The sequence below is a fragment of the Scyliorhinus torazame genome, chromosome 8, assembly GCF_047496885.1.
Source record: "Scyliorhinus torazame isolate Kashiwa2021f chromosome 8, sScyTor2.1, whole genome shotgun sequence".
Classification (NCBI taxonomy): domain Eukaryota; kingdom Metazoa; phylum Chordata; class Chondrichthyes; order Carcharhiniformes; family Scyliorhinidae; genus Scyliorhinus; species Scyliorhinus torazame.
Genome location: NC_092714.1, coordinates 277,592,689 through 277,615,056, shown reverse-complemented (window position 1 = coordinate 277,615,056; position 22,368 = coordinate 277,592,689). Strand labels below are relative to the sequence as shown.

The 22,368-nt window shown below is 46.1% G+C and overlaps 1 protein-coding gene across 6 annotated transcripts in view; it reads right to left on the bottom strand.

Moving 5' to 3' along the window:
• rbl1 (retinoblastoma-like 1 (p107)) overlaps positions 1 to 22,368 on the bottom strand; it is a 133,928-nt gene that overhangs the window by 62,716 nt on the left and 48,844 nt on the right. For 5 of the 6 annotated variants that reach the window (XM_072515380.1, XM_072515381.1, XM_072515383.1 and 2 more), the window contains 3 exons: positions 19,570 to 19,673; positions 19,324 to 19,461; positions 16,023 to 16,187 (listed from right to left, as the gene is read on the bottom strand). In XM_072515380.1, the coding sequence (XP_072371481.1) occupies positions 16,023 to 16,187; positions 19,324 to 19,461; positions 19,570 to 19,673 (407 nt within the window). The remainder of the gene's footprint in view (positions 1 to 16,022; positions 16,188 to 19,323; positions 19,462 to 19,569; positions 19,674 to 22,368) is intronic. The other variant, XM_072515382.1, reaches the window with a different exon arrangement.

The following is a 22,368-nucleotide window of genomic DNA, read 5'->3' as shown; positions in this document are numbered from 1 at the left end:
TCTTTTTAAAAAGAAAATGGTGTGGGAAAGTTAATGGGGTTAAAGGCTGACAAATCACCAGGGCCTGATAATCCACATCCCAGAATGTTAAAGGAGGTGCCCCTGGAAATATTGCAATGTATTGGTTGTCACCATCCAAAATTCTGTAGACTCTGGAGCAATTCCTCCAGCTTGGAGGGTGGGAAATGGAACCCCACTATTTAAAAAGAGAGGGAGAAAGAAGGGAGAATTACAGACCAGTTAGCGTGACATGAGTAGTGGGGAAGATACCAGAGTTTATTATAAAAGACATGCTAACAGAACATTTGGAAAGCATTCATAGGGTTGGACAAAGCCAGGATGGAAATCATGCTTAACAAATCGACTGGAGTTTTCTGAGAATGCAACTAGTAGAATAGAACATAGAATTCCTACAGTGCAAGAGGAGGCCATCGGGCCTATCGAGTCTGCACCCTATCCCCGTAAATTCATAACCCAACCTAACCTACACATCTTTGGACAGGGTGAGGAAACCAGAGCATCACAGACAGTCACTCAAGGCTGGAATTAAACCTGGGTCCCTGGCACTGTGATGCAGCAGTGTTGTGCCACCGTGGTAAGGGAGAACCAGTGGATGTGGTGTATTTGGACTTCAGAAAGCTTTTGATTAGGTTTTGCATAAGATGTTAGTGGGCAAAATTAAAGCACATGGGATAGGGGATAATGTGTTGACATGGATCAAGAGTTGGTTGGCAGACAGGAAACAGAGTGGTAATAAATGGGTCTTTTTCCAAGTAGCTGGCTGTAACTAGTGGGGTGCCACAGGGATCCATGCTTGGGCCCCAGCTGTTCATGATATATAAATGGCCTGGACGAGAGAACCAAATGCAATATTTTCAAGTTTGTTGGCGACACAAAACTGGACGGAATGGTGAGGAGGACGCAAGGAGGCTTCAAGGTGATTTAGACAAGTTGAGTGAGTGGGAAAACACATGGCAGATGCAATACGAAGTGTCTAAATGTGGTGCTGTACACTTTGGTGTGAAAAACAGAAAAGTAGAGTATTATTTATTAACAGTCACTTGTGTATTCCCTTCCCCTTTAACCCACCATTGGTGACCATGGATTTAGGTGCCTTGGCCCCATGCTCTTTATATGGGGTGGTAGTGGTGACTAGAATTGTTCATAAAATGCTCCAGTTCAGGTCAACCCGTGGTGTATAAAATCCTAGCATGTCCTCTTTAGTTTTACATTCTTTTCTGCTATTTATAAACTGAAATAACCCATATGCTTTTTAATCACCTTATCAACTTGCCCGATCACCGTTCAAGGATTTGAGTATCTGGACACCAAGGTGTTTCTGCTGAGTCACACCTTTCAAAATCTTGCCATTTATGGTATACTGTCTTTCCATATTAGTCCTCTCATTGAACTCCATCTGTCATGCTCGACCATTTTACTATCTGTCATTTGAAACTTATTACTATCCACATCACGAACCAGCATTTTGTAAAGTTTTCTAGCATCTACAAATTAATAATGGTGCCCCTTACATCGGAGTTGAATTGAAAAGAGTATTGGACCCAAAACTGTTCTTTGGGGAACACTGCTACAAACTACTTGCTGAAAATAGCCATTCACCGGCAAACTTTGCTTCCAACCACTGAACTGATTTGATTTCACACCGTTATTTCTCCCTTAATTCCGTCTGCTTCCATCTTATTAGCTCTTTGTCAAATGACTTCTGAAATCATCCTTCTCTTTTACCTCATCAAAGAATTCAATCGAGTTACATACAATAAATCAATGCTGGCTCTTCTTGGCTAACCCAAGGCTCTCCAAATGAATGGTGACCATCCAGTCACAAGCAACCCTCCTGTCTATCAGCAGTACTCCTGCATTCTATAGGCATGAAGGAACAAAGGCAGACTGGAGAGAATAAAATAATTTCAACAATAGAGGGCTAAGAAGCAACCGCAGAATTATGTCTGGTTGAACATCAGTAAAGCGCAGATCAAAACAAGTCGTCAGCCAGTTGAAAGGAAAGCTCCAGTTCTGAGTCTATAAAGGAGAGGGATAGAGTTGGGAGGCATCAGAGGGACAGGGTATCAACCAAAGTACAGACAGAAGTTGATTCAGCAAGTTACATGCAATCGTGGAACCAAAAATGGAGGATTGATCAGGGGTAATGGTTGCTGATATGTGAGTTCAGAGAAGAAGTGGAACTGTTACAGTGAAAAAGCGAAGAAGAATAAGTAAACATCAAGTCATCAAGCATTCAGAGTAAATGGGATTGATTCGAGGCACTGAAAGGAAATGAAGAAAAATGACTAGTCTACATCATACAAGAAAGAGACTGCTTCTAATTTTTAATTCTCATGAAAGTGAAACATTTTACACTGGAGTGTCCATGTTAATAAGCAGAAGTACAGACAAGTAAAACTGGTTATTCATTTGTTCAGGGGAGGTCATGTCCGACCAACTTGATTGTATTTTTCCAAGAGGTGACTAGGTGTGTAGATGAGGGCAATGCATGTGACGTAGTCTATTTGGACTTCAGCAAGGATTTTGATAAGGTCCCACATGGGAGACTGATAGCGAAGGTAAGAGCCCTTGGGATCGAAGGAAATTTGGCAAATTGGCTAGTCAGATAAGCTAATCAGTGCAAATGGAATTCAATCTGGATAGGCATGAGGTGATGCAGGACAAATGCAGGCCCTGGGAAGCATTGAGGATCAGAGGGATCCTGGTGTGCAGTTACACCAGTCCCTTAAGGTAGCACAGCAGGTGGATACAGTGGTTAAGAAGGAATATTGTGGGGACTTCCGGGTGCGGCGATGACCAGCTAAGTCGCACGTTTCGGCAGCTCCCGGTGGAACGGACTTTTGGGCTCTTAATAGGAGCCCCAACGGCAATTTTAACGGCTAAAAACACTGTGCGGTAAACCAGAAGGGAATCCCCCCGGACACGTATGGAAAAGGGAGAGGATAGCGGCCGGATTGCGAAGGATCCGCTAGAGCAGCGGCAAGGAAGGCAAGCTCAAAGCAAGATGGTGTCGGAAGGTGGCCGTTTGGTATGGGGCCCGGACCAACAAGAGTTCCTGCGGCACTGTGTGGAAGAACTGAAAAAGGAGATGAAGAAGGAGCTGCTGGCCCCGATATTACAGGCGATTGAAGGGCTAAAGGAGGAGCAAAAGACCCAGGAGCAGGAGCTTTGGGTCGTGAAGGGAAAGGCTGCTGAAAATGAAGACGAAATACAGGGCCTGGTGGTGAAGACAGAGATGCACGAGGCACAGCACAAAAAGTGTGTGGAAAGGCTGGAGGTGCTGGAGAATAATTCGAGGAGGAAGAATTTAAGGGTTCTGGGTCTTCCCGAAGGCGCAGAAGGGGCGGACGTCGGGGCATATGTGAGCACGATGCTTCATTCGTTAATGGGATCGGAGGCCCCGGCGGGCCCTTTGGAGGTGGAGGGAGCTTATCGAGTTATGGCACGAAGACCGAGGGCTGGAGAAATACCTCTAGCTATAGTGGTGAGGTTTCTCCGCGATAATAAACAAAGAACAAAGAAATGTACAGCACAGGAACAGGCCCTTCGGCCCTCCAAGCCCGTGCCGACCATGCTGCCCGACTAAACTACAATCTTCTACACTTCCTGGGTCCGTATCCTTCTATTCCCATCCTATTCATATATTTGTCAAGATGCCCCTTAAATGTCCCTATCGACCCCTGCTTCCACTACCTCCTCCGGTAGCGAGTTCCAGGCACCCACTACCCTCTGTGTAACAAAAACTTGCCTCCTACATCTACTCTAAACCTTGCCCCTCTCACCTTAAACCTATGCTCCCTAGTAATTGACCCCTCTACCCTGGGGAAAGGCCTCTGACTATCCACTCTGTCTATGCCCCTCATAATTTTGTATACCTCTATCAGGTCGCCCCTCAACCTCCTTCGTTCCAGTGAGAACAAACCGAGTTTATTCAATCGCTCCTCACAGCTAATGCCCTCCATACCAGGCAACATTCTGGTAAATCTCTTCTGCACCCTCTCTAAAGCCTCCACATCCTTCTGGTAGTGTGGCGACCAGAATTGAACACTATACTCCAAGTGTGGCCTAATTAAGGTTCTATACAGCTGCAACATGACTTGCCAATTCTTATACTCAATGCCACGGCCAATGAAGGCAAGCATGCCGTATGCCTTCTTGACTACCTTCTCCACCTGTGTTGCCCCTTTCAATGACCTGTGGACCTGTACTCCTAGATCTCTTTGACTTTCAATACTCTTGAGGGTTCTACCATTCACTGTATATTCCCTACCTGCATTAGACCTTCCAAAATGCATTACCGCACATTTGTCCGGATTAAACTCCATCTGCCATCTCTCCGCCCAAGTCTCCAGACAATCTAAATCCTGCTGTATCCTCAGACAGTCCTCATCGCTATCCGCAATTCCACCAACCTTTGTGTCGTCTGCAAACTTACTAATCAGACCAGTTACATTTTCCTCCAAATCATTTATATATACTACAAAGAGCAAAGGTCCCAGCACTGATCCCTGTGGAACACCACTGGTCACAGCCCTCCAATTAGAAAAGCATCCCTCCATTGCTACTCTCTGCCTTCTATGGCCTAGCCAGTTCTGTATCCACCTTGCCAGCTCACCCCTGATCCCGTGTGACTTCACCTTTTGTACTAGTCTACCATGAGGGACCTTGTCAAAGGCCTTACTGAAGTCCATATAGACAACATCTACTGCCCTACCTGCATCAATCATCTTAGTGACCTCCTCGAAAAACTCTATCAAGTTAGTGAGACACGACCTCCCCTTCACAAAACCGTGCTGCCTCTCACTAATACGTCCATTTGCTTCCAAATGGGAGTAGATCCTGTCTCGAAGAATTCTCTCCAGTAATTTCCCTACCACTGAAGTAAGGCTCACCGGCCTGTAGTTCCCGGGATTATCCTTGCTACCCTTCTTAAACAGAGGAACAACATTGGCTATTCTCCAGTCCTCCGGGACATCCCCTGAAGACAGCGAGGATCCAAAGATTTCTGTCAAGGCCTCAGCAATTTCCTCTCCAGCCTCCTTCAGTATTCTGGGGTAGATCCCATCAGGCCCTGGGGACTTATCTACCCTAATATTTGTTAAGACACCCAACACCTCGTCTTTTTGGATCACAATGTGACCCAGGCTATCTACACCCCCTTCTCCAGACACAACATCTACCAATTCCTTCTCCTTGGTGAATACTGATGCAAAGTATTCATTTAGTACCTCGCCCATTTCCTCTGGCTCCACACATAGATTCCCTTGCCTATCCTTCAGTGGGCCAACCCTTTCCCTGGCTACCCTCTTGCTTTTTATGTACGTGTAAAAAGCCTTGGGATTTTCCTTAACCCTATTTGCCAATGACTTTTCGTGACCCCCTTCTAGCCCTCCTGACTCCTTGCTTACGTTCCTTCCTACTTTCCTTATATACCACACAGGCTTCGTCTGTTCCCAGCCTTTTAGCCCTGACAAATGCCTCCTTTTTCTTTTTGACGAGGCCTACAATATCACTCGTCATCCAAGGTTCCCGAAAATTGCCGTATTTATCTTTCTTCCTCACAGGAACATGCCGGTCCTGTATTCCTTTCAACTGCCACCTGAAAGCCTCCCACATCTCAGATGTTGATTTGCCCTCAAACATCCGCCCCCAATCTATGTTCTTCAGTTCCCGCCTAATATTGTTATAATTAGCCTTCCCCCAATTTAGCACATTCATCCTAGGACCACTCTTATCCTTGTCCACCAGTACTTTAAAACTTACTGAATTGTGGTCACTGTTACCGAAATGCTCCCCTACTGAAACATCTACCACCTGGCCGGGCTCATTCCCCAATACCAGGTCCAGTACCGCCCCTTCCCTAGTTGGACTGTCCACATATTGTTTTAAGAAGCCCTCCTGGATGCTTCTTACAAACTCCGCCCCGTCTAAGCCCCTGGCACTAAGTGAGTCCCAGTCAATATTGGGGAAGTTGAAGTCTCCCATCACCACAACCCTGTTGTTTTTACTCTTTTCCAAAATCTGTCTACCTATCTGCTCCTCTATCTCCCGCTGGCTGTTGGGAGGCCTGTAGTATACCCCCAACATTGTGACTGCACCCTTCTTATTCCTGATCTCTACCCATATAGCCTCACTGCCCTCTGAGGTGTCCTCTCGCAGTACAGCTGTGATATTCTCCCGAACAAGTAGCGCAACTCCACCTCCCCTTTTACATCCCCCTCTATCCCGCCTGAAACATCTAAATCCTGGAACGCTTAGCTGCCAAGCCTGCCCTTCCCTCAACCAGGTCTCTGTAATGGCAACAACATCATAGTTCCAAGTACTAATCCAAGCTCTAAGTTCATCTGCCTTACCCGTAATGCTCCTTGCATTAAAACATATGCACTTCAGGCCCCAGACCCGCTGTGTTCAGCAACTTCTCCCCGTCTGCTCTGCCTCAGAGCCACACTGTCCCTATTCCCTAGTTCTCCCTCAATGCTCTCACCTTCTGACCTATTGCTCCCGTGCCCACCCCCCGCCATACTAGTTTAAACCCTCCCGTGTGACACTAGCAAACCTCGCGGCCAGGATATTTATGCCTCTCCGGTTTAGATGCAACCCGTCCTTCTTATACAGGTCACATCTGCCCCGGAAGAGCTCCCAGTGGTCCAGATAATGGAAACCCTCCCTCCTACACCAGCTGTTTAGCCACGTGTTTATCTGCTCTATCTTCCTATTTCTAGCCTCACTGGCACGTGGCACAGGGAGTAATCCCGAGATTACAACCCTCGAGGTCCTGTCTTTTAATTTTCTGCCTAGCTCCCTGAACTCCTGCTGCAGGACCTCATGCCCCTTCCTGCCTATGTCGTTAGTACCAATATGTACAACGACCTCTGCCTGTTTGCCCTCCCCCTTCAGGATGCCCTCTACCCGTTCGGAGACACCCTGGACCCTGGCACCAGGGAGGCAACATACCATCCTGGAGTCTCTTTCACGTCCACAGAAGCGCCTATCTGTGCCCCTGACTATAGAGTCCCCTATTACTATTACTCTTCTGCGCTTTGACCCTCCCTTCTGAACATCAGAGCCAGCCGTGGTGCCACTGCTCTGGCTGCTGCTGTTTTCCCCTGATAGGCTATCCCCCCCGACAGTATCCAAAGGGGTATATCTGTTCGAGAGGGGGACAACCACAGGGGATTCCTGCACTGACTGCCTGCCCTTTCTGGTGGTCACCCAGTTCTCTGCCTGCACCTTGGGTGTGACCACATTTACATAACTGCGATCTATGACGCTTTCCGCCACCTGCATGCTCCTAAGTGCATCCAATTGCTGCTCCAACCGAACCATGCGGTCTGTGAGGAGCTCCAGTTGGGTGCACTTTCTGCAGATGAAGCCATCCGGGACGCTGGAAGCCTCCCGGACCTGCCACACCTCACAGTCAGAGCACAGCACCCCTCTAACTGACATTGCGTCAATTAATTAAAATTAAAATTTGTCTTTTTTTTAAAAAAAAATAATATTTTTTTTTAAATTTCAAAGTTACTGTCAACTATCTGTTTCCTAGCACTAGATTTCTAATAGAAATGCGAAAGCTAAATATAGTACTCTCCGATCTCTGGCTTCGATATCCCTCTAAATTATAATTAAGTTATTATGTTTAGTTAGTTACTAAATACTCAATTTTTTTTTTAAATTTAGGGAAGAATCCCAACCAGCCACTCTGGCCACAGTTTTTCTGTGATGTCACTTCAGTTTCCCCCCTACACACACAATTTGAAAAAAGGTATAATAGTAAAAATAAGTAAAAATCACTTACTTACCTCCTGAGTGTCTTAGATGTTCTCAGGTTCTCTCGCTGACAGAGACTGCTCCTCCACCTCCGAACCTTGACCTGCACAATGCTAATAATATAATAATAATATAATATGGCACTTACCTTACACCAATGGGTCTTATTATTAGGTTAGAGGAGGAGGGCGGGTGGGAGACACTACACGTGTAGTGTCTCGGGTTTCCTCTCCACCAGAATTTATTGGTTTGGGGGGGGGCGGGGGACTTCCCAGAGGTCCGCGGGTCGAACTTCCGGTTCCCGCCTTATATAAAAACAAATAAAACAGAAGAACAGACACGGGACCAGGTAAGGCTTTTTAAAGTAAGTACTCACCTCCCAGAGGGCCCCTGCGCACCGCTGCCGCCGAAATCCAAAGGGCTGCTCCTGTAAAGTTAAGTGGTTTTAAAGTAAGTACTCACCTCCCAGAAGGCCCCTGCGCACCGCTGCCGCCGAAATCCAAAGGGCTGCTCCTGTAAAGGTAAGTGGTTTTAAAGTCGCTACTCACCTCCCAGAGGGCCCCTGCGCACCGCTGCCGCCGAAATCCAAAGGGCTGCTCCTGTAAAGGTAAGTGGTTTTAAAGTTGCTACTCACCTCCCAGAGGGCCCCTGCGCACTGCTGCCGCCGAAATCCAAAGGGCTGCTCCTGTAAAGGTAAGTGGTTTTAAAGTAAGTACTCACCTCCCAGAAGGCCCCTGCGCACCGCTGCCGCCGAAATCCAAAGGGCTGCTCCTGTAAAGGTAAGTGGTTTTAAAGTCGCTACTCACCTCCCAGAGGGCCCCTGCGCACCGCTGCCGCCGAAATCCAAATGGCTGCTCCTGTAAAGGTAAGTGGTTTTAAAGTAAGTACTCACCTCCCAGAAGGCCCCTGCGCACCGCTGCCGCCGAAATCCAAAGGGCTGCTCCCGTAAAGGTAAGTGGTTTTAAAGTCGCTACTCACCTCCCAGTGGGCCCCTGCGCACCGCTGCCGCCGAAATCCAAAGGACTTTTTTTTTTAAGACTCCTTACAGAGAGATGGTCCTCAGATGGGCGAAGAAAACTCGGAGCTGTAGGTGGGAGAACGCGGTGATCCGTGTATACCAGGATTGGAGTGCGGAGGTGGCCAGAGGGGGAGGCGGAGATAGTGGTGGCGATGGACGCTGAGAAAGCATTCGACAGAGTGGAGTGGGATTATCTGTGGGAGGTGCTGAGATTTGGTTTTGGAGAAGGGTATATCGGATGGGTACAGCTGCTGTATAGGGCCCCGGAGGCGAGTGTGGTCACGAACAGACAGAGGTCTGATTACTTCCGTCTTCATAGAGGGACGAGGCAGGGGTTTCCCCTGTCTCCGTTACTGTTTGCATTGGCGATTGAGCCCCTGGCCATAGCACTAAGGGGCTCCAGGTAGTCGAGGGGAGTGCTTAGGGGAGGAGAAGAACACCGGGTATCTTTGTATGCAGATGATTGATTGCTGTATGTTGCGGACCCAGTGGAGGGGATGCCTGAGATAATGCAGACACTTCGGGAGTTTGGGGAATTTTCGGGGTACAAATTGAACATGGGGAAAAGTGAGTTGTTTGTGGTGCATCCGGGGGAGCAGAGCAGGGGAATAAATGACTTACCGCTGAGGAAGGTAACAAGAGATTTCCGGTACTTAGGGATTCAGATAGCCAGGAATTGGGGAACCTTACACCGGCTTAATTTAACACGGTTGGTGGAACAGATGGAGGAGGATTTTAAGAGATGGGACATGGTGTCCCTGTCACTGGCAGGTAGGGTGCAGGCGGTTAAAATGGTAGTCCTCCCGAGATTCCTCTTTGTGTTTCAGTGCCTTCCGGTGATGGTCATGAAGGCTTTTTTCAAGAGAATTGAGAAAAGTGTCATGAGTTTTGTGTGGGCCGGGAAGACCCCGAGAGTGAGGAGGGGGTTCTTGCAGCGTAGTAGGGATAGGGGGGGCTGGCACTACCGAGCCTAAGTGAATATTACTGGGCCGCCAATATCTCAATGGTGTGTAAGTGGATAGGAGAAGGGGAGGGAGCGGCGTGGAAGAGATTGGAGATGGCGTCCTGCAAGGGGACCAGCCTACAAGCAATGGTGACGGTGCCGTTGCCGTTCTCCCCGAAGAAATACACCACAAGCCCAGTGGTGGTGGCAACACTAAAAATTTGGGGGCAGTGGAGACGACATAGGGGAAGGACGGGAGCCTCGGTGCGGTCCCCGATAAGAAATAACCATAGGTTTGTCCCGGGGAGAATGGATGGGGGATTTGGAGCATGGCAAAGAGCTGGGGTAGTGCAACTGAGAGATCTGTTCGTAGATGGGACGTTTGCAAGTCTGGGAGCGCTGACGGAAAAATATGGGTTGTCCCAAGGGAATGCATTTCGGTACATGCAACTGAGGGCTTTTGCGAGGCAACAGGTGAGGGAATTCCCGCAGCTCCCGACGCAGGAGGTGCAGGATAGAGTGATCTCAGAGACATGGGTGGGGGATGGTAGGGTGTCGGATATATACAGGGAAATGAGGGACGAGGGGGAGATCATGGTAGATGAGCTGAAAGGGAAATGGGAAGAAGAGCTGGGGGAAGAGATTGAGGAGGGGCTGTGGGCTGATGCCCTACGTAGGGTAAACTCGTCGTCCTCGTGCGCCAGGCGAAGACTGATACAATTCAAGGTTCTACACAGGGCGCATATGACTGGAGCACGGCTCAGTAAATGTTTTGGGGTAGAGGATAGGTGTGGGAGATGCTCGAGAAGCCCAGCGAACCACACCCACATAGAACATAGAAAATACAGCACAGAACAGGCCCTTCAGCCCACGATGTTGTGCCGAACCTTTGTCCTAGATTAATCATAGATTATCATTGAATTTACAGTGCAGAAGGAGGCCATTCGGCCCTTTGAGTCTGCACCGGCTCTTGGAAAGAGCACCATACCCAAACTCAACACCTCCACCCAACACCAAGGGCAATTTGGACATTAAGGGCAATTTATCATTGGCCAGTTCACCTAACCCGCACATCTTTGGACTGTGGGAGGAAACCGGAGCACCCGGAGGAAACCCATGCAGACACGGGGAGGACGTGCAGACTCCGCACAGACAATGACCCAAGCCGGAATCGAACCTGGGACCATGGAGCTGTGAAGCAATTGCGCTATCCACAATGCTACCGTGCTGCCCTGAAGAACAAATAAATCTACACTATATCATTTTACCGTCATCCATGTACCCTCAAGAGTATTGAAAGTCAAAGAGATCTAGGAGTACAGGTCCACAGATCACTGAAAGGGGCTACACAGGTGGAGAAGGTAGTCAAGAAGGCATACGGCATGCTTGCCTTCATTGGCCGGGGCATTGAGTATAAGAATTGGCAAGTCATGTTGCAGCTGTATAGAACCTTAGTTAGGCCACACTTGGAGTATAGTGTTCAATTCTGGTCGCCACACTACCAGAAGGATGTGGAGGCTTTAGAGAGGGTGCACAAGAGATTTACCAGAATGTTGCCTGGTATGGAGGGCATAAGCTATGAGGAGCGATTGAATAAACTCGGTTTGTTCTCACTGGAACGAAGGAGGTTGAGGGGCGACCTGATAGAGGTATGCAAAATTATGAGGGGCATAGACAGAGTGGATAGTCAGAGGCTTTTCCCCAGGGTAGAGGGGTCAATTACTAGGGGGCATAGGTTTAAGGTGAGAGGGGCAAAGTTTAGAGTAGATGTACGAGGCAAGTTTTTTACGCAGAGGGTAGTGGGTGCCTGGAACGCACTACCGGAGGTGGTAGTGGAGGCAGGGACGATAGGGACATTTAAGGGGCATCTTGACAAATATATGAATAGGATGGGAATAGAAGGATACGGACCCAGGAAGTGTAGAAGATTGTAGTTTAGTCGGGCAGTATGGTCGGCACGGGCTTGGAGGGCCGAAGGGCCTGTTCCTGTGCTGTACATTTCTTTGTTCTTTGTTCTATCCAATAGCTGCTTGAAGGTCCCTAATGTTTCCGACTCAACTACTTCCACAGGCAGTGCATTCCATGCCCCCACTAATCTCTGGGTAAAGAACCTACCTCTGATATCCCTCCTATATCTTCCACCTTTCACCTTAAATTTATGTCCCCTTGTAATGGTGTGTTCCACCCGGGGAGAAAGTCTCTGACTGTCTACTCTATCTATTCCCCTGATCATCTTATAAACCTCTATCAAGTCGCCCCTCATCCTTCTCCGCTCTAATGAGAAAAGGCCTAGCACCCTCAACCTTTCCTCGTAAGACCTACTCTCCATTCCAGGCAACATCCTGGTAAATCTTCTTTGCACCTTTTCCAGAGCTTCCACATCCTTCCTAAAATGAGGCGACCAGAACTGTACACAGTACTCCAAATGTGGCCTTACCAAAGTTTTGTACAGCTGCATCATCACCTCACGGCTCTTAAATTCAATCCCTCTGTTAATGAACGCGAGCACACCATAGGCCTTCTTCACAGCTCTATCCACTGGAGTGGCAACTTTCAAAGATGTATGAACATAGACCCCAAGATCTCTCTGCTCCTCCACATTGCCAAGAACTCTACCGTTAACCCTATATTCCGTATTCATATTTGTCCTTCCAAAATGGACAACCTCACACTTTTCAGGGTTAAACTCCATCTGCCACTTCTCAGCCCAGCTCTGCATCCTATCTATGTCTCTTTGCAGCCGACAACAGCCCTCCTTACTATCCACAACTCCACCAATCTTCGTATCGTCTGCAAATTTACTGACCCACCCTTCAACTCCCTCATCCAAGTCATTAATGAAAATCACAAACAGCAGAGGACCCAGAACTGATCCCTGCGGTACGCCACTGGTAACTGGGATCCAGGCTGAATATTTGCCGTCCACCACCACTCTCTGACTTCTATCGGTTAGCCAGTTCGTTATCCAACTGGCCAAATTTCCCACTATCCCATGCCTCCTTACTTTCTGCATAAGCCTACCATGGGGAACTTTATCAAATGCCTTACTAAAATCCATGTACACTACATCCACTGCTTTACCTTCATCCACATGCTTGGTCACCTCCTCAAAGAATTCAATAAGATTTGTAAGGCAAGACCTACCCCTCACAAATCCGTGCTGACTATCCCTAATCAAGCAGTGTCTTTCCAGATGCTCAGAAATCCTATCCTTCAGTACCCTTTCCATTACTTTGCCTACCACCGAAGTAAGGCTAACTGGCCTGTAATTCCCAGGGTTATCCCTAGTTCCTTTTTTGAACAGGGGCACGACATTCGCCACTCTCCAATCCCCTGGTACCACCCCTGTTGACAGTGAGGACGAAAAGATCATTGCCAACGGCTCTGCAATTTCATCTCTTGCTTCCCATAGAATCCTTGGATATATCCCATCAGGCCCGGGGGACTTGTCTATCCTCAAGTTTTTCAAAATGCCCAACACATCTTCCTTCCTGACAAGTATTTCCTCGAGCTTACCAATCTGTTTCACACTGCCCTCTCCAACAATATCGCCCCTCTAATTTGTAAATACAGAAGAAAAATACTCATTCAAGACCTCTCCTATCTCTTCAGACTCAATACACAATCTCCCGCTACTGTCCTTGATCGGACCTACCCTCGCTCTAGTCATTCTCATATTTCTCACATATGTGTAAAAGGCCTTGGGGTTTTCCTTGATCCTACCCGCCAAAGATTGTTCATGCCCTCTCTTACCTCTCCTAATCCCTTTCTTCAGTTCCCTCCTGGCTATCTTGTATCCCTCCAATGCCCTGTCTGAACCTTGTTTCCTCAGCCTTACATAAGTCACCTTTTTCCTTTTAACAAGACATTCAACCTCTCTTGTCAACCATGGTTCCCTCACTCGACCATCTCTTCCCTGCCTGACAGTGACATACATATCAAGGACACGTAGCACCTGTTCCTTGAACAAGTTCCACATTTCACTTGTGTCCTTCCCTGCCAGCCTATGTTCCCAACTTATGCACTTCAATTCTTGTCTGACAACATCGTATTTACCCTTCCCCCAATTGTAAACCTTGCCCTGTTGCACGTACCTATCCCTCTCCATTACTAAAGTGAAAGTCACAGAATTGTGGTCACTATCTCCAAAATGCTCCCCCACTAACAAATCTATCACTTGCCCTGGTTCATTACCCAGTACTAAATCCAATATTGCCCCTCCTCTGGTCGGACAATCTACATACTGTGTTAGAAAAGCTTCCTGGACACACTGCACAAACACCACCCCATCCAAACTATTTGATCTGAAGAGTTTCCACTCAATATTTGGGAAGTTAAAGTCGCCCATGACTACTACCCTATGACTTCTGCACCTTTCCAAAATCTGTTTCCCAATCTGTTCCTCCACATCTCTGTTACTATTGGGGGGCCTATAGAAAACTCCTAACAAGGTGACTGCTCCTTTCCTATTTCTGACTTCAACCCATACTACCTCAATAGGGTGATACTCCTCGAACTGCCTTTCTGCAGCTGTTATACTATCTCTAATTAATAATGCCACCCCCCCACCTCTTTTACCACCCTCCCTAATCTTATTGAAACATCTATAACCAGGGACCTCCAACAACCATTTCTGCCCCTCTTCTATCCAAGTTTCCGTGATGGCCACCACATCGTAGTCCCAAGTACCGATCCATGCCTTAAGTTCACCCACCTTATTCCTGATGCTTCTTGCGTTGAAGTATACACACTTCAACCCATCTCCGTGCCTGCAAATACTCTCCTTTGTCAGTGTTCCGTTCCCCACTGCCTCATTACATGCTTTGGCGTCCTGAATATCGGTCCTTATATGTTCTGGTCATGTCCGGCACTACAGGGGTTCTGGGTGGGGGGTGGCAAAGGTGCTTTCGAAGGTGGTGGGGGTCCAGGTCGAGCCAGGCTGGGGGGTTGGCTATATTCGGGTTTGCAGAAAAGCCGGGAGTGCAGGAGGCAAAAGAGGCTGATGTTTTGGCCTTTGCGCCCCTAGTAGCCCGGCAAAGGATATTGCTTATGTGGAAGGAAGCTAAACCCCCGGGCGTGGAGACCTGGATAAATGACATGGTAGGGTTTATAAAACTAGAACGGATAAAGTTCGCACTAAGGGGTTCAGCTCAAGGGTTCACCAGGCGGTGGCAACCGTTCATTGACTACCTCACAGAACGATAGAGGGAATGGGAAGGCAACAGCAGCAACCCAGGGGTGAGGGGGGGGGGGGGGGGAAGGACCCGGGCGGGTCCTCAGGGATGTCTCTGTATACGTATAGATATTTATATTAGGTCGTGTATATTGGATTGTTGGATTGTATTTTTGGAGAGTTATTTTTTTTGATAAGGTAGTTGCCACTAAGTTTGTTGTTTATATATTATTTATTTATTTGTTAAAAACTGGCCACTGTTATTTATATTGCTTTATTGTTGTTAAAAAGGAAAACCTTTGTATTGTTATGTTTGGCCAAAAAATTTGAATAAAATATATTTTTTAAAAAAGGAATATTGTATAATTGCCTTTATCAGCCAAGGCATAGAGTTCAAGAGCAGGGCAGTTGTGCTGGAAATGCATAAAACGTTGTTTAGGCCACAGATAGAGTATTGTGTGCAGTTCTGGAATCCACATTATAGGAGGTATGTGATAGCACTTGAAAGGGTGCAGAGGAGATTTACCATGATGTTGCCTGGGCTGGATCGTTTTAGTTATGAAGAGAGAATGGATAGACTTGGGATTGTTTTCCTTGGAGCAGAGGAGACTGAGGGAGGACATGATTGAGATGCATAAAGTAATAAGGGGCATAGGATAGACAGGAACGAACTTGTCCACTTGGTGGATAAATCAATGGGGCATAGATTTAAGGTAAGGGGCAGGAGGTTTAGAGGGGATGCGATGAAAATTTTTTTTTAAACCCATGGGGTGGTAGGAGTTTGGAACTCGCTGCCTGAAGGGTGGTGGAGGAGAGGCCCTCATAACACTTAAGAAGTATTTAGATGTGTACTTGCGATGCCAGGGCAGACAAGGCTCTGGGCCAAGTGCTGGGAAATGCGATTAGAAAGGTTGTGGCTGTTTTTGACTGGTGCAGACGTGATTGGCTGAAGAGCTTTTCCTATGCTGTATGACTTGGCTAGGCAGTCTGTGCTCCAGAAAGTTAACCCAGAACTTTAGTCCTGTATCACAATATGATAATTATAACCTGATGAATATACATTTACTTCAAGCAATGTGTCACATATCTGCACTCACCTCTTCACACGTTGGAACCTTACTGTCTGCTCCAAGCAAAGCTTTCCAAAGAGCTGAGTCATGGCTCCAAGCTCGACTCTCCAAAATCTGCTCTTCAATATTGTTGAGGTGCTTCACCATATCACGGGAAAGACCCTCCTCTGCCCGAATCAACACTTCGATCACCTAAAGGAACGGTTATCAGCATAATTGGTGTCACTGATATTAGCTCATGCCACTGAAAATCATATTAAATGGGGAGGCACTGGCCTAGTGGTATTGTCGCTGGACGAGTAATCCAGAGACCCAGGGTAATGCTCTGGGGACCCAGGTTCGAATCCTGCCATGGCAGATGGCGAAAATTGAATTCAATAAAAATCTGGAATTAAAAATCTAAAGACGACCATGAAACTATTGCCAATTGTCGTAAAAATCTATCTGGTCCTTTCGGGAAGGCAATCTGCCGTCCTTACCTGGTCTGGCCTAAATGTGACTCCACAACAATGTAGTTCACTCTTAAATGCAAGGGCAATTAGGGATGGGTAATAAATGCTGGCCAGCCAGCCACGCCCACATCCCAGGATAGAATTCAAAAAATGACAATATTTATTCTCAGTAATAGTTTAAATAGTTCCGGTGCCTGTTTGGGTACTCTGAGGGAGAATTCAGAATGTTCAATTCACCCAACACACGTCTCGAGCACCCGGAGGAAACCCACGCAGACACAGGGAGAACGTGCAGACTCCGCACAGTAACCCAAGCCAGGAATCAAACCTGGGTCCCAACCAGTGTTACTGTGCAGCCCTAACTGGAGAGAAATTGCAGAACATGGTGCAGGGGGACCTGGGTGTTCCGGTACATGAATCGCAAACGGTTAGTCTGCAGGTACAAGTGATCAGGAAGACAAATGGAATGTTGGTGTTTATTACAAGAGGAATGGAATATAAAAGTAGAGGTTTTACTGGAGCTGTACAGGACATTGGCAAGACCACATCAGGAGTATTTCACACCAGTTTTGCTCCCCTTATTGAAAAAGGATACAATTATGCTAGAAACATTTCAGAGAATGTTCACTCGGCTCATTCCAGGGATGAAGGGTTTATCTTCTGAAAAAAGGTCAAACACATAGGGCCTATACCCATCAGGAGTTTAGAAGAATGAGAGGTGATCTTATTAAAACATTTAAGATCATGAGAGGACTTGCTAAGGTGGATACCCAGGAGGATGTTTCCTCGTCAGGAAACTAGAACTAGGTAACACAGTTTAAGAATAAGAGGTCTCACTTTTAAGATGAAGATGAGATTTTTCTCTGACGGTGTTGGTACGTGAAATTCTCTTTCGCAGACAGAAGCGTTAAGGTTTATGGTGGACAGATAGCAAAGTGAAGTTGAGATCACAACTAGATCAGCCATGATCTTACCGACTCTGTGGGTTGAATGGCCTACTCCTGCTCCCAAGTCCATTGTTCCGATGAAGTAGTTTTCAGATGTCTCTGTGGGTTGTTTTCAGTGTAGATTCCTGTTGCCAAGCAGCTGCACTCCGTCTCACAGGTAATGCGGTCATATTTCTCTTGTCAGCTAGTATCTTCCCAGGCGCAGAAATCGATATTTAAGGACTTTACGTCAAGCTTGCAAACATTCTTGAAGCAAAACTTTGGGCATCCTACTGGTCTTCTGGCTTCAGCTCCCTCGACAAACTGTAAATCCTCAGGTATTTCCTATACTAACTCAACAAAATCACCCGTGTATGATCAGTGCAAACATACTTGGGAAATGTGCCTTGTAAGGCCTGCCACTTTCATGATTTTGTCCATGAGTTGCCCAGAATAAGCAACAAAGAGCGAAGATGAAAGTTGTCTTCCTTGCTTTATAGCTGTAGGACCTCCATGTTTCATGGCCACACAAGGTGCTGAGAATACTAGCCTTATTAACTAGTTTAAGGGCCCTTAGTGTTGATTCCCTTATTTCCTATTTCTTTTACTTTCTGGCTAACATTTTTGATCATGGATCTTTAATGAAATATACCTACCTTTAAGTCGAGCAGGGGAAGTGAAGAACTCAAAAGTTTCAAAATAGCACACTGCGCTATGAAGCTTTTGAACAAAAGAACTCAGACTTTCTGGCATCCAAGAAATCAGAGGGATTTAGTTTGTTTGGCTGGTTGGTGGCCAATGGATTGGCCAAGGACCATATTCTGCCCAGCAACAAACAGTGACTGGGTCCTACCATGGTGGGGTGTTTGCAGAGAACCCAAGAGAAAGTTCTGGACACAGAGGAGAGGTTGTGTGTTGCTCTCTCTCCAATATTTCTACTTGTTGCTTCCGGGTGTGCAGAGCAGACCCAAGACTCCACGTGAAAGCCATTACAGACCGAAAGGAAATACCTCCTCCAAATGGAGGCCGAGACTGAAATAATCTACTGGGAAGATGTCCATCTGAAACAGAGACTCTTATTCTTTTATCTTTAGTATTTTTGGTCACCTGTGTTTGTCTGTCTTGTGTGTGTGTGTGTGTATATATAGGTTGGGCAAGTTAAAGAGAGGGGTGGAGTTAGAAATTAGACAATAGTTAGTTATATTTGCTGTCTATGTAATTAAGAGTTATTGTTATTAATAAAAGTTAATTGTGATTAAATTTACAACCCGGTGAGTGTCATTTTTGGGCAACCAAGGACCAAAGATTTTGAGTATTTTTAAACACAAGAGGTAATTTCAATTGTGTTGCGACTCCTGGTCAAGTGGGGCTGGAATTGACCGCACACTAGCCCAGGAGGTCGTAACACGAGTAAGTTGGTGCTAAGAGTCAGCTTGATGTTATTCCATGCATGTTTTGAGTTCATTAAAGGTGGTAGTTGCTTTCCCTTGTGTATATCAGGTTCTGCATCAATGAACCGACCGTCCATCACTGTGGATCCAAGATATCTGAATTTGCCAACTACCTCCAGGGCTATTTAGCATGATCAAGGGTGGAGATGCGACACCCTGTCCCATAGTTATGGTTTTCTTGATGCTTACAGTAAGGGAGAACAAGCTTCAGGCATGGGAGAAAGGTTTGTCCAATTCAATGCCATCACTTGGTTCATCAGTGATCCGTGAGGGAAGCAATAAACACCCAAGTTGTGGGGAGAATAGAATTAAAAATTAAACAATGAAATAGAGCTAAAGTAGCACTCAGTTAGTGACACCAGACTAGCATTATGTCTCTTAACCAAACAAATACTGATTGACATAAGAGATGGACCATGGTCAAGTAATGGAAGCAAGAACTCGGAAACTGGCTAAATGAACGTCCTCATCAACATCTATTTTAGGATACTTGACTTACCTTGTAGAAGTAAAAAGGGCTAAGATTCAGGATGTCAATAACCCATGGGAAGGTACGCTGGGAACTATAGGAGGACAAAACGATCTCCAGGCAGCAAGCCATCAGAGAGCGATGGAATATATCTTGCTCCAGTAACACCTGGGAAAGTAAAATTCCTTTAAATTACAAGCCTCCACAAATTACGGAATATTGATAGTACAGAATAATGATAGGTCTTCGACGTGTGAAGTTGCTCCAGCTACTCACAGTCATGTCTTTCCCACGGTTTCGACGACTTTCCTGCACCATCACTGTCTCCAGGATTTTCCAATACAGGATTTCAGCGAGCCATAACCGTTTGATGGCAAAATCTGTTTTAAATGATCCAAAGAGAAGATTTCCATAAATTCCTCCAGTTTTAGTGAGAGAACATGGTCACAACATTTTCAATACGGGCGATCAGAACATTATGGGAGTACCAACATTTATTAAATGAATAGAAAAAGTAAAGCAATAATGAATATATCAGCAATTATTAATAGAAGAGTGGAGAAAGTTACTTAGGAAAACTACTTAGGGCAGCACGTGGCACAGTGGTTAGCACTGCTGCCTACGGCGCTGAGGATCCAGGTTCAAATCCCAGCCCTGGGTCACTGTCTGTGTGGAGTTTGCACATTCTCCCCATGTCTGCGTGGGTTTCTCCCCCACAATCCAAAGATGTGCAAGTTAGGTGGATTGGCCACGCTAAATTGACCCTTAATTGGAAAAAAAATAATTGGGGACTCTAAATTTATAAAACAAAAGAGGAAAACTACTTAAATTATATGGCACCATATTATAGTTAAATATTTCATAGCACTTCAGATAATTCCTTTCATTTGGAATGGTGATTGTTGATGTACTATGTGCTTTTTAGAGAGAACTGGGTCGATTTCTGGTTGGTATGGGTATCATACAGGACATAGGCACTATACAATATAGGTCATGTGATTTCCTGGACTAGCTTCTATCGGTAAGTGGGATTGGAATTTTACAGATCTTGTTCCCCCACGGGCCTTGGGTTTTTCACAGACTACTTGGAATTTGGTGCACAAGGCCTCACAAATATATGGAACAAGTTCATAGAATTATTTCATAGAATTTACAGTGCAGAAGGAAGCCATTCGGCCCATCGAGTCTACACCGGCTCTTGGAAAGAGCACCCTACCCAAGGTCAACACCTCCACCCTATCCCCATAACCCAGTAACCCCACCCAACACTAAGGGCAATTTATCATGACCAATCCACCTAACCTGCACATCTTTGGTCTGTGGGAGGAAACCGGAGCACCCGGAGGAAATCCACGCACACACGGGGAGGATGTGCAGACTCCACACAGACAGTAACCCAAGCCGGAATCGAACCTGGGACTGTGAAGCAATTGTGCTACCCACAATGCTACCGTGCTTCCCCTGGTTGGACCAGCCAGCCTTTTCCTGTCATATGGTGTGATTAGAATCTGTGCTTTTAAATCTGTGTAGAGTTCTGTGCTATTCACCAAAGTGCTTCAGTAAATATAATGTTTATTCGTATTTGTGCTCATTAAATGAGGGATGTTATGTTAGTCCCAGGAATTAAAACGCTTTGCATTTCAGTACTTAGCATCTGTATTAAATACTAGTCTAGATCAGGAACATACCAAAAGCAAATTACTGAGAATGCTGGAAATTTGAAATAAAACCAGAAAAAGATGGGAAAATCTTTCTTCAGTATATACCTGCAATGTTCATAGGGGAGGAGAAAACAAATTGCCATGGTTGCTTTAATGGAATTAAGAATCTGCAATGCAGGAATAGACCATTCAGCCTAACAGGTCCATGCTGATGTTTACGTTCTACATGAGCCTCCTCTTGTGGGTTAACCTAGAATAAGGGGTACACAGTTTAAAAATAAGCAGGTCTCCCATTTATGACGGAGATGGAAAGGATTTTCTTTTTTCAAAGGGTCCTTAATCTTTGGCATTCTTTACCCCAGACAGTGCAGGCTGGGTCATCGAAAATATGAGTTAGACATATTTTTGATTTACAAGGCAGGCAAGGGTTCTGGGGGAGGAGAGAGAGAGAAGTCGAGTTAAGGCCACAATCAGATCAGCCATACTCTTATTGAATGGTGGGATATGGCTGAGGAGCCAAATAGTCGACTCGTGCTCCTGTTTCATATGCCCAAACGAGACAAAAATATTTTTACACAAGGGGCTTCTTCATAAAAATGGGCATTTGGATATCTCAATAGAAAGTGGTACAGCACTAGCTTTCAAAAAAGATTTGAATTCATTTTCGCTCAATCTTTGTCCCTTGAATCCCAAGCTAGGTGACTCATATGGAGATATAGTCTCACGCACAACTGCCTGACAGTCTTTTCAAATAAAGAAGTGGCTGAAATGGTTAGGACAGGAAATATGCAGGTTGGCGATCCGGATATCCTTGCCAACAAATCTGAAAATGTTTAAATCAGGAAGATATATTTTGCACAAATGTTACTCTAGAATCGCATATCGATAATGGGATTGGAGCAGGGCATATTGAAGGGGAAGGGTGATAAGGCAGAGGTCATGGTACATGTTGGGACCAATGAAGTAAGTGGAAAGAGGCATGAGGTCTTACATCAAGAATTCAGAGAGCTAGGCAGTAGACTAAAAAGCAGGACCTCATGGGTTATAATCTCTGGATTACACCCAGTGCCATGTGCTAGTGAGCACAGAAATAGGAGCAGAGCGCAGATGAATGCATGGTTTAAGAGTTGGTGCAGGAGGGAGGGTTTTAGATTCCTGGGACCGTTTCTGGGGAAGGTGGGACCTGTACAAGGCGGACGGTCTACATCTGAACCAGAGCGGGACTAAAACCCTTGCGTGTGTATTCACTAGTGCTGTTGCGAGGAGTTTAAACTAATTTGGCAGGGGAGGGGGACACAGGCTGTTAGCAGAAGAGGGACACCGCATAATACAGTAAAGCAATCAAGTCAGAGGAAGTACGGCTTTATTACATTTCAAAGGGAGTAAGGCAAAGCTGGATGGCCTCTACTTTAAT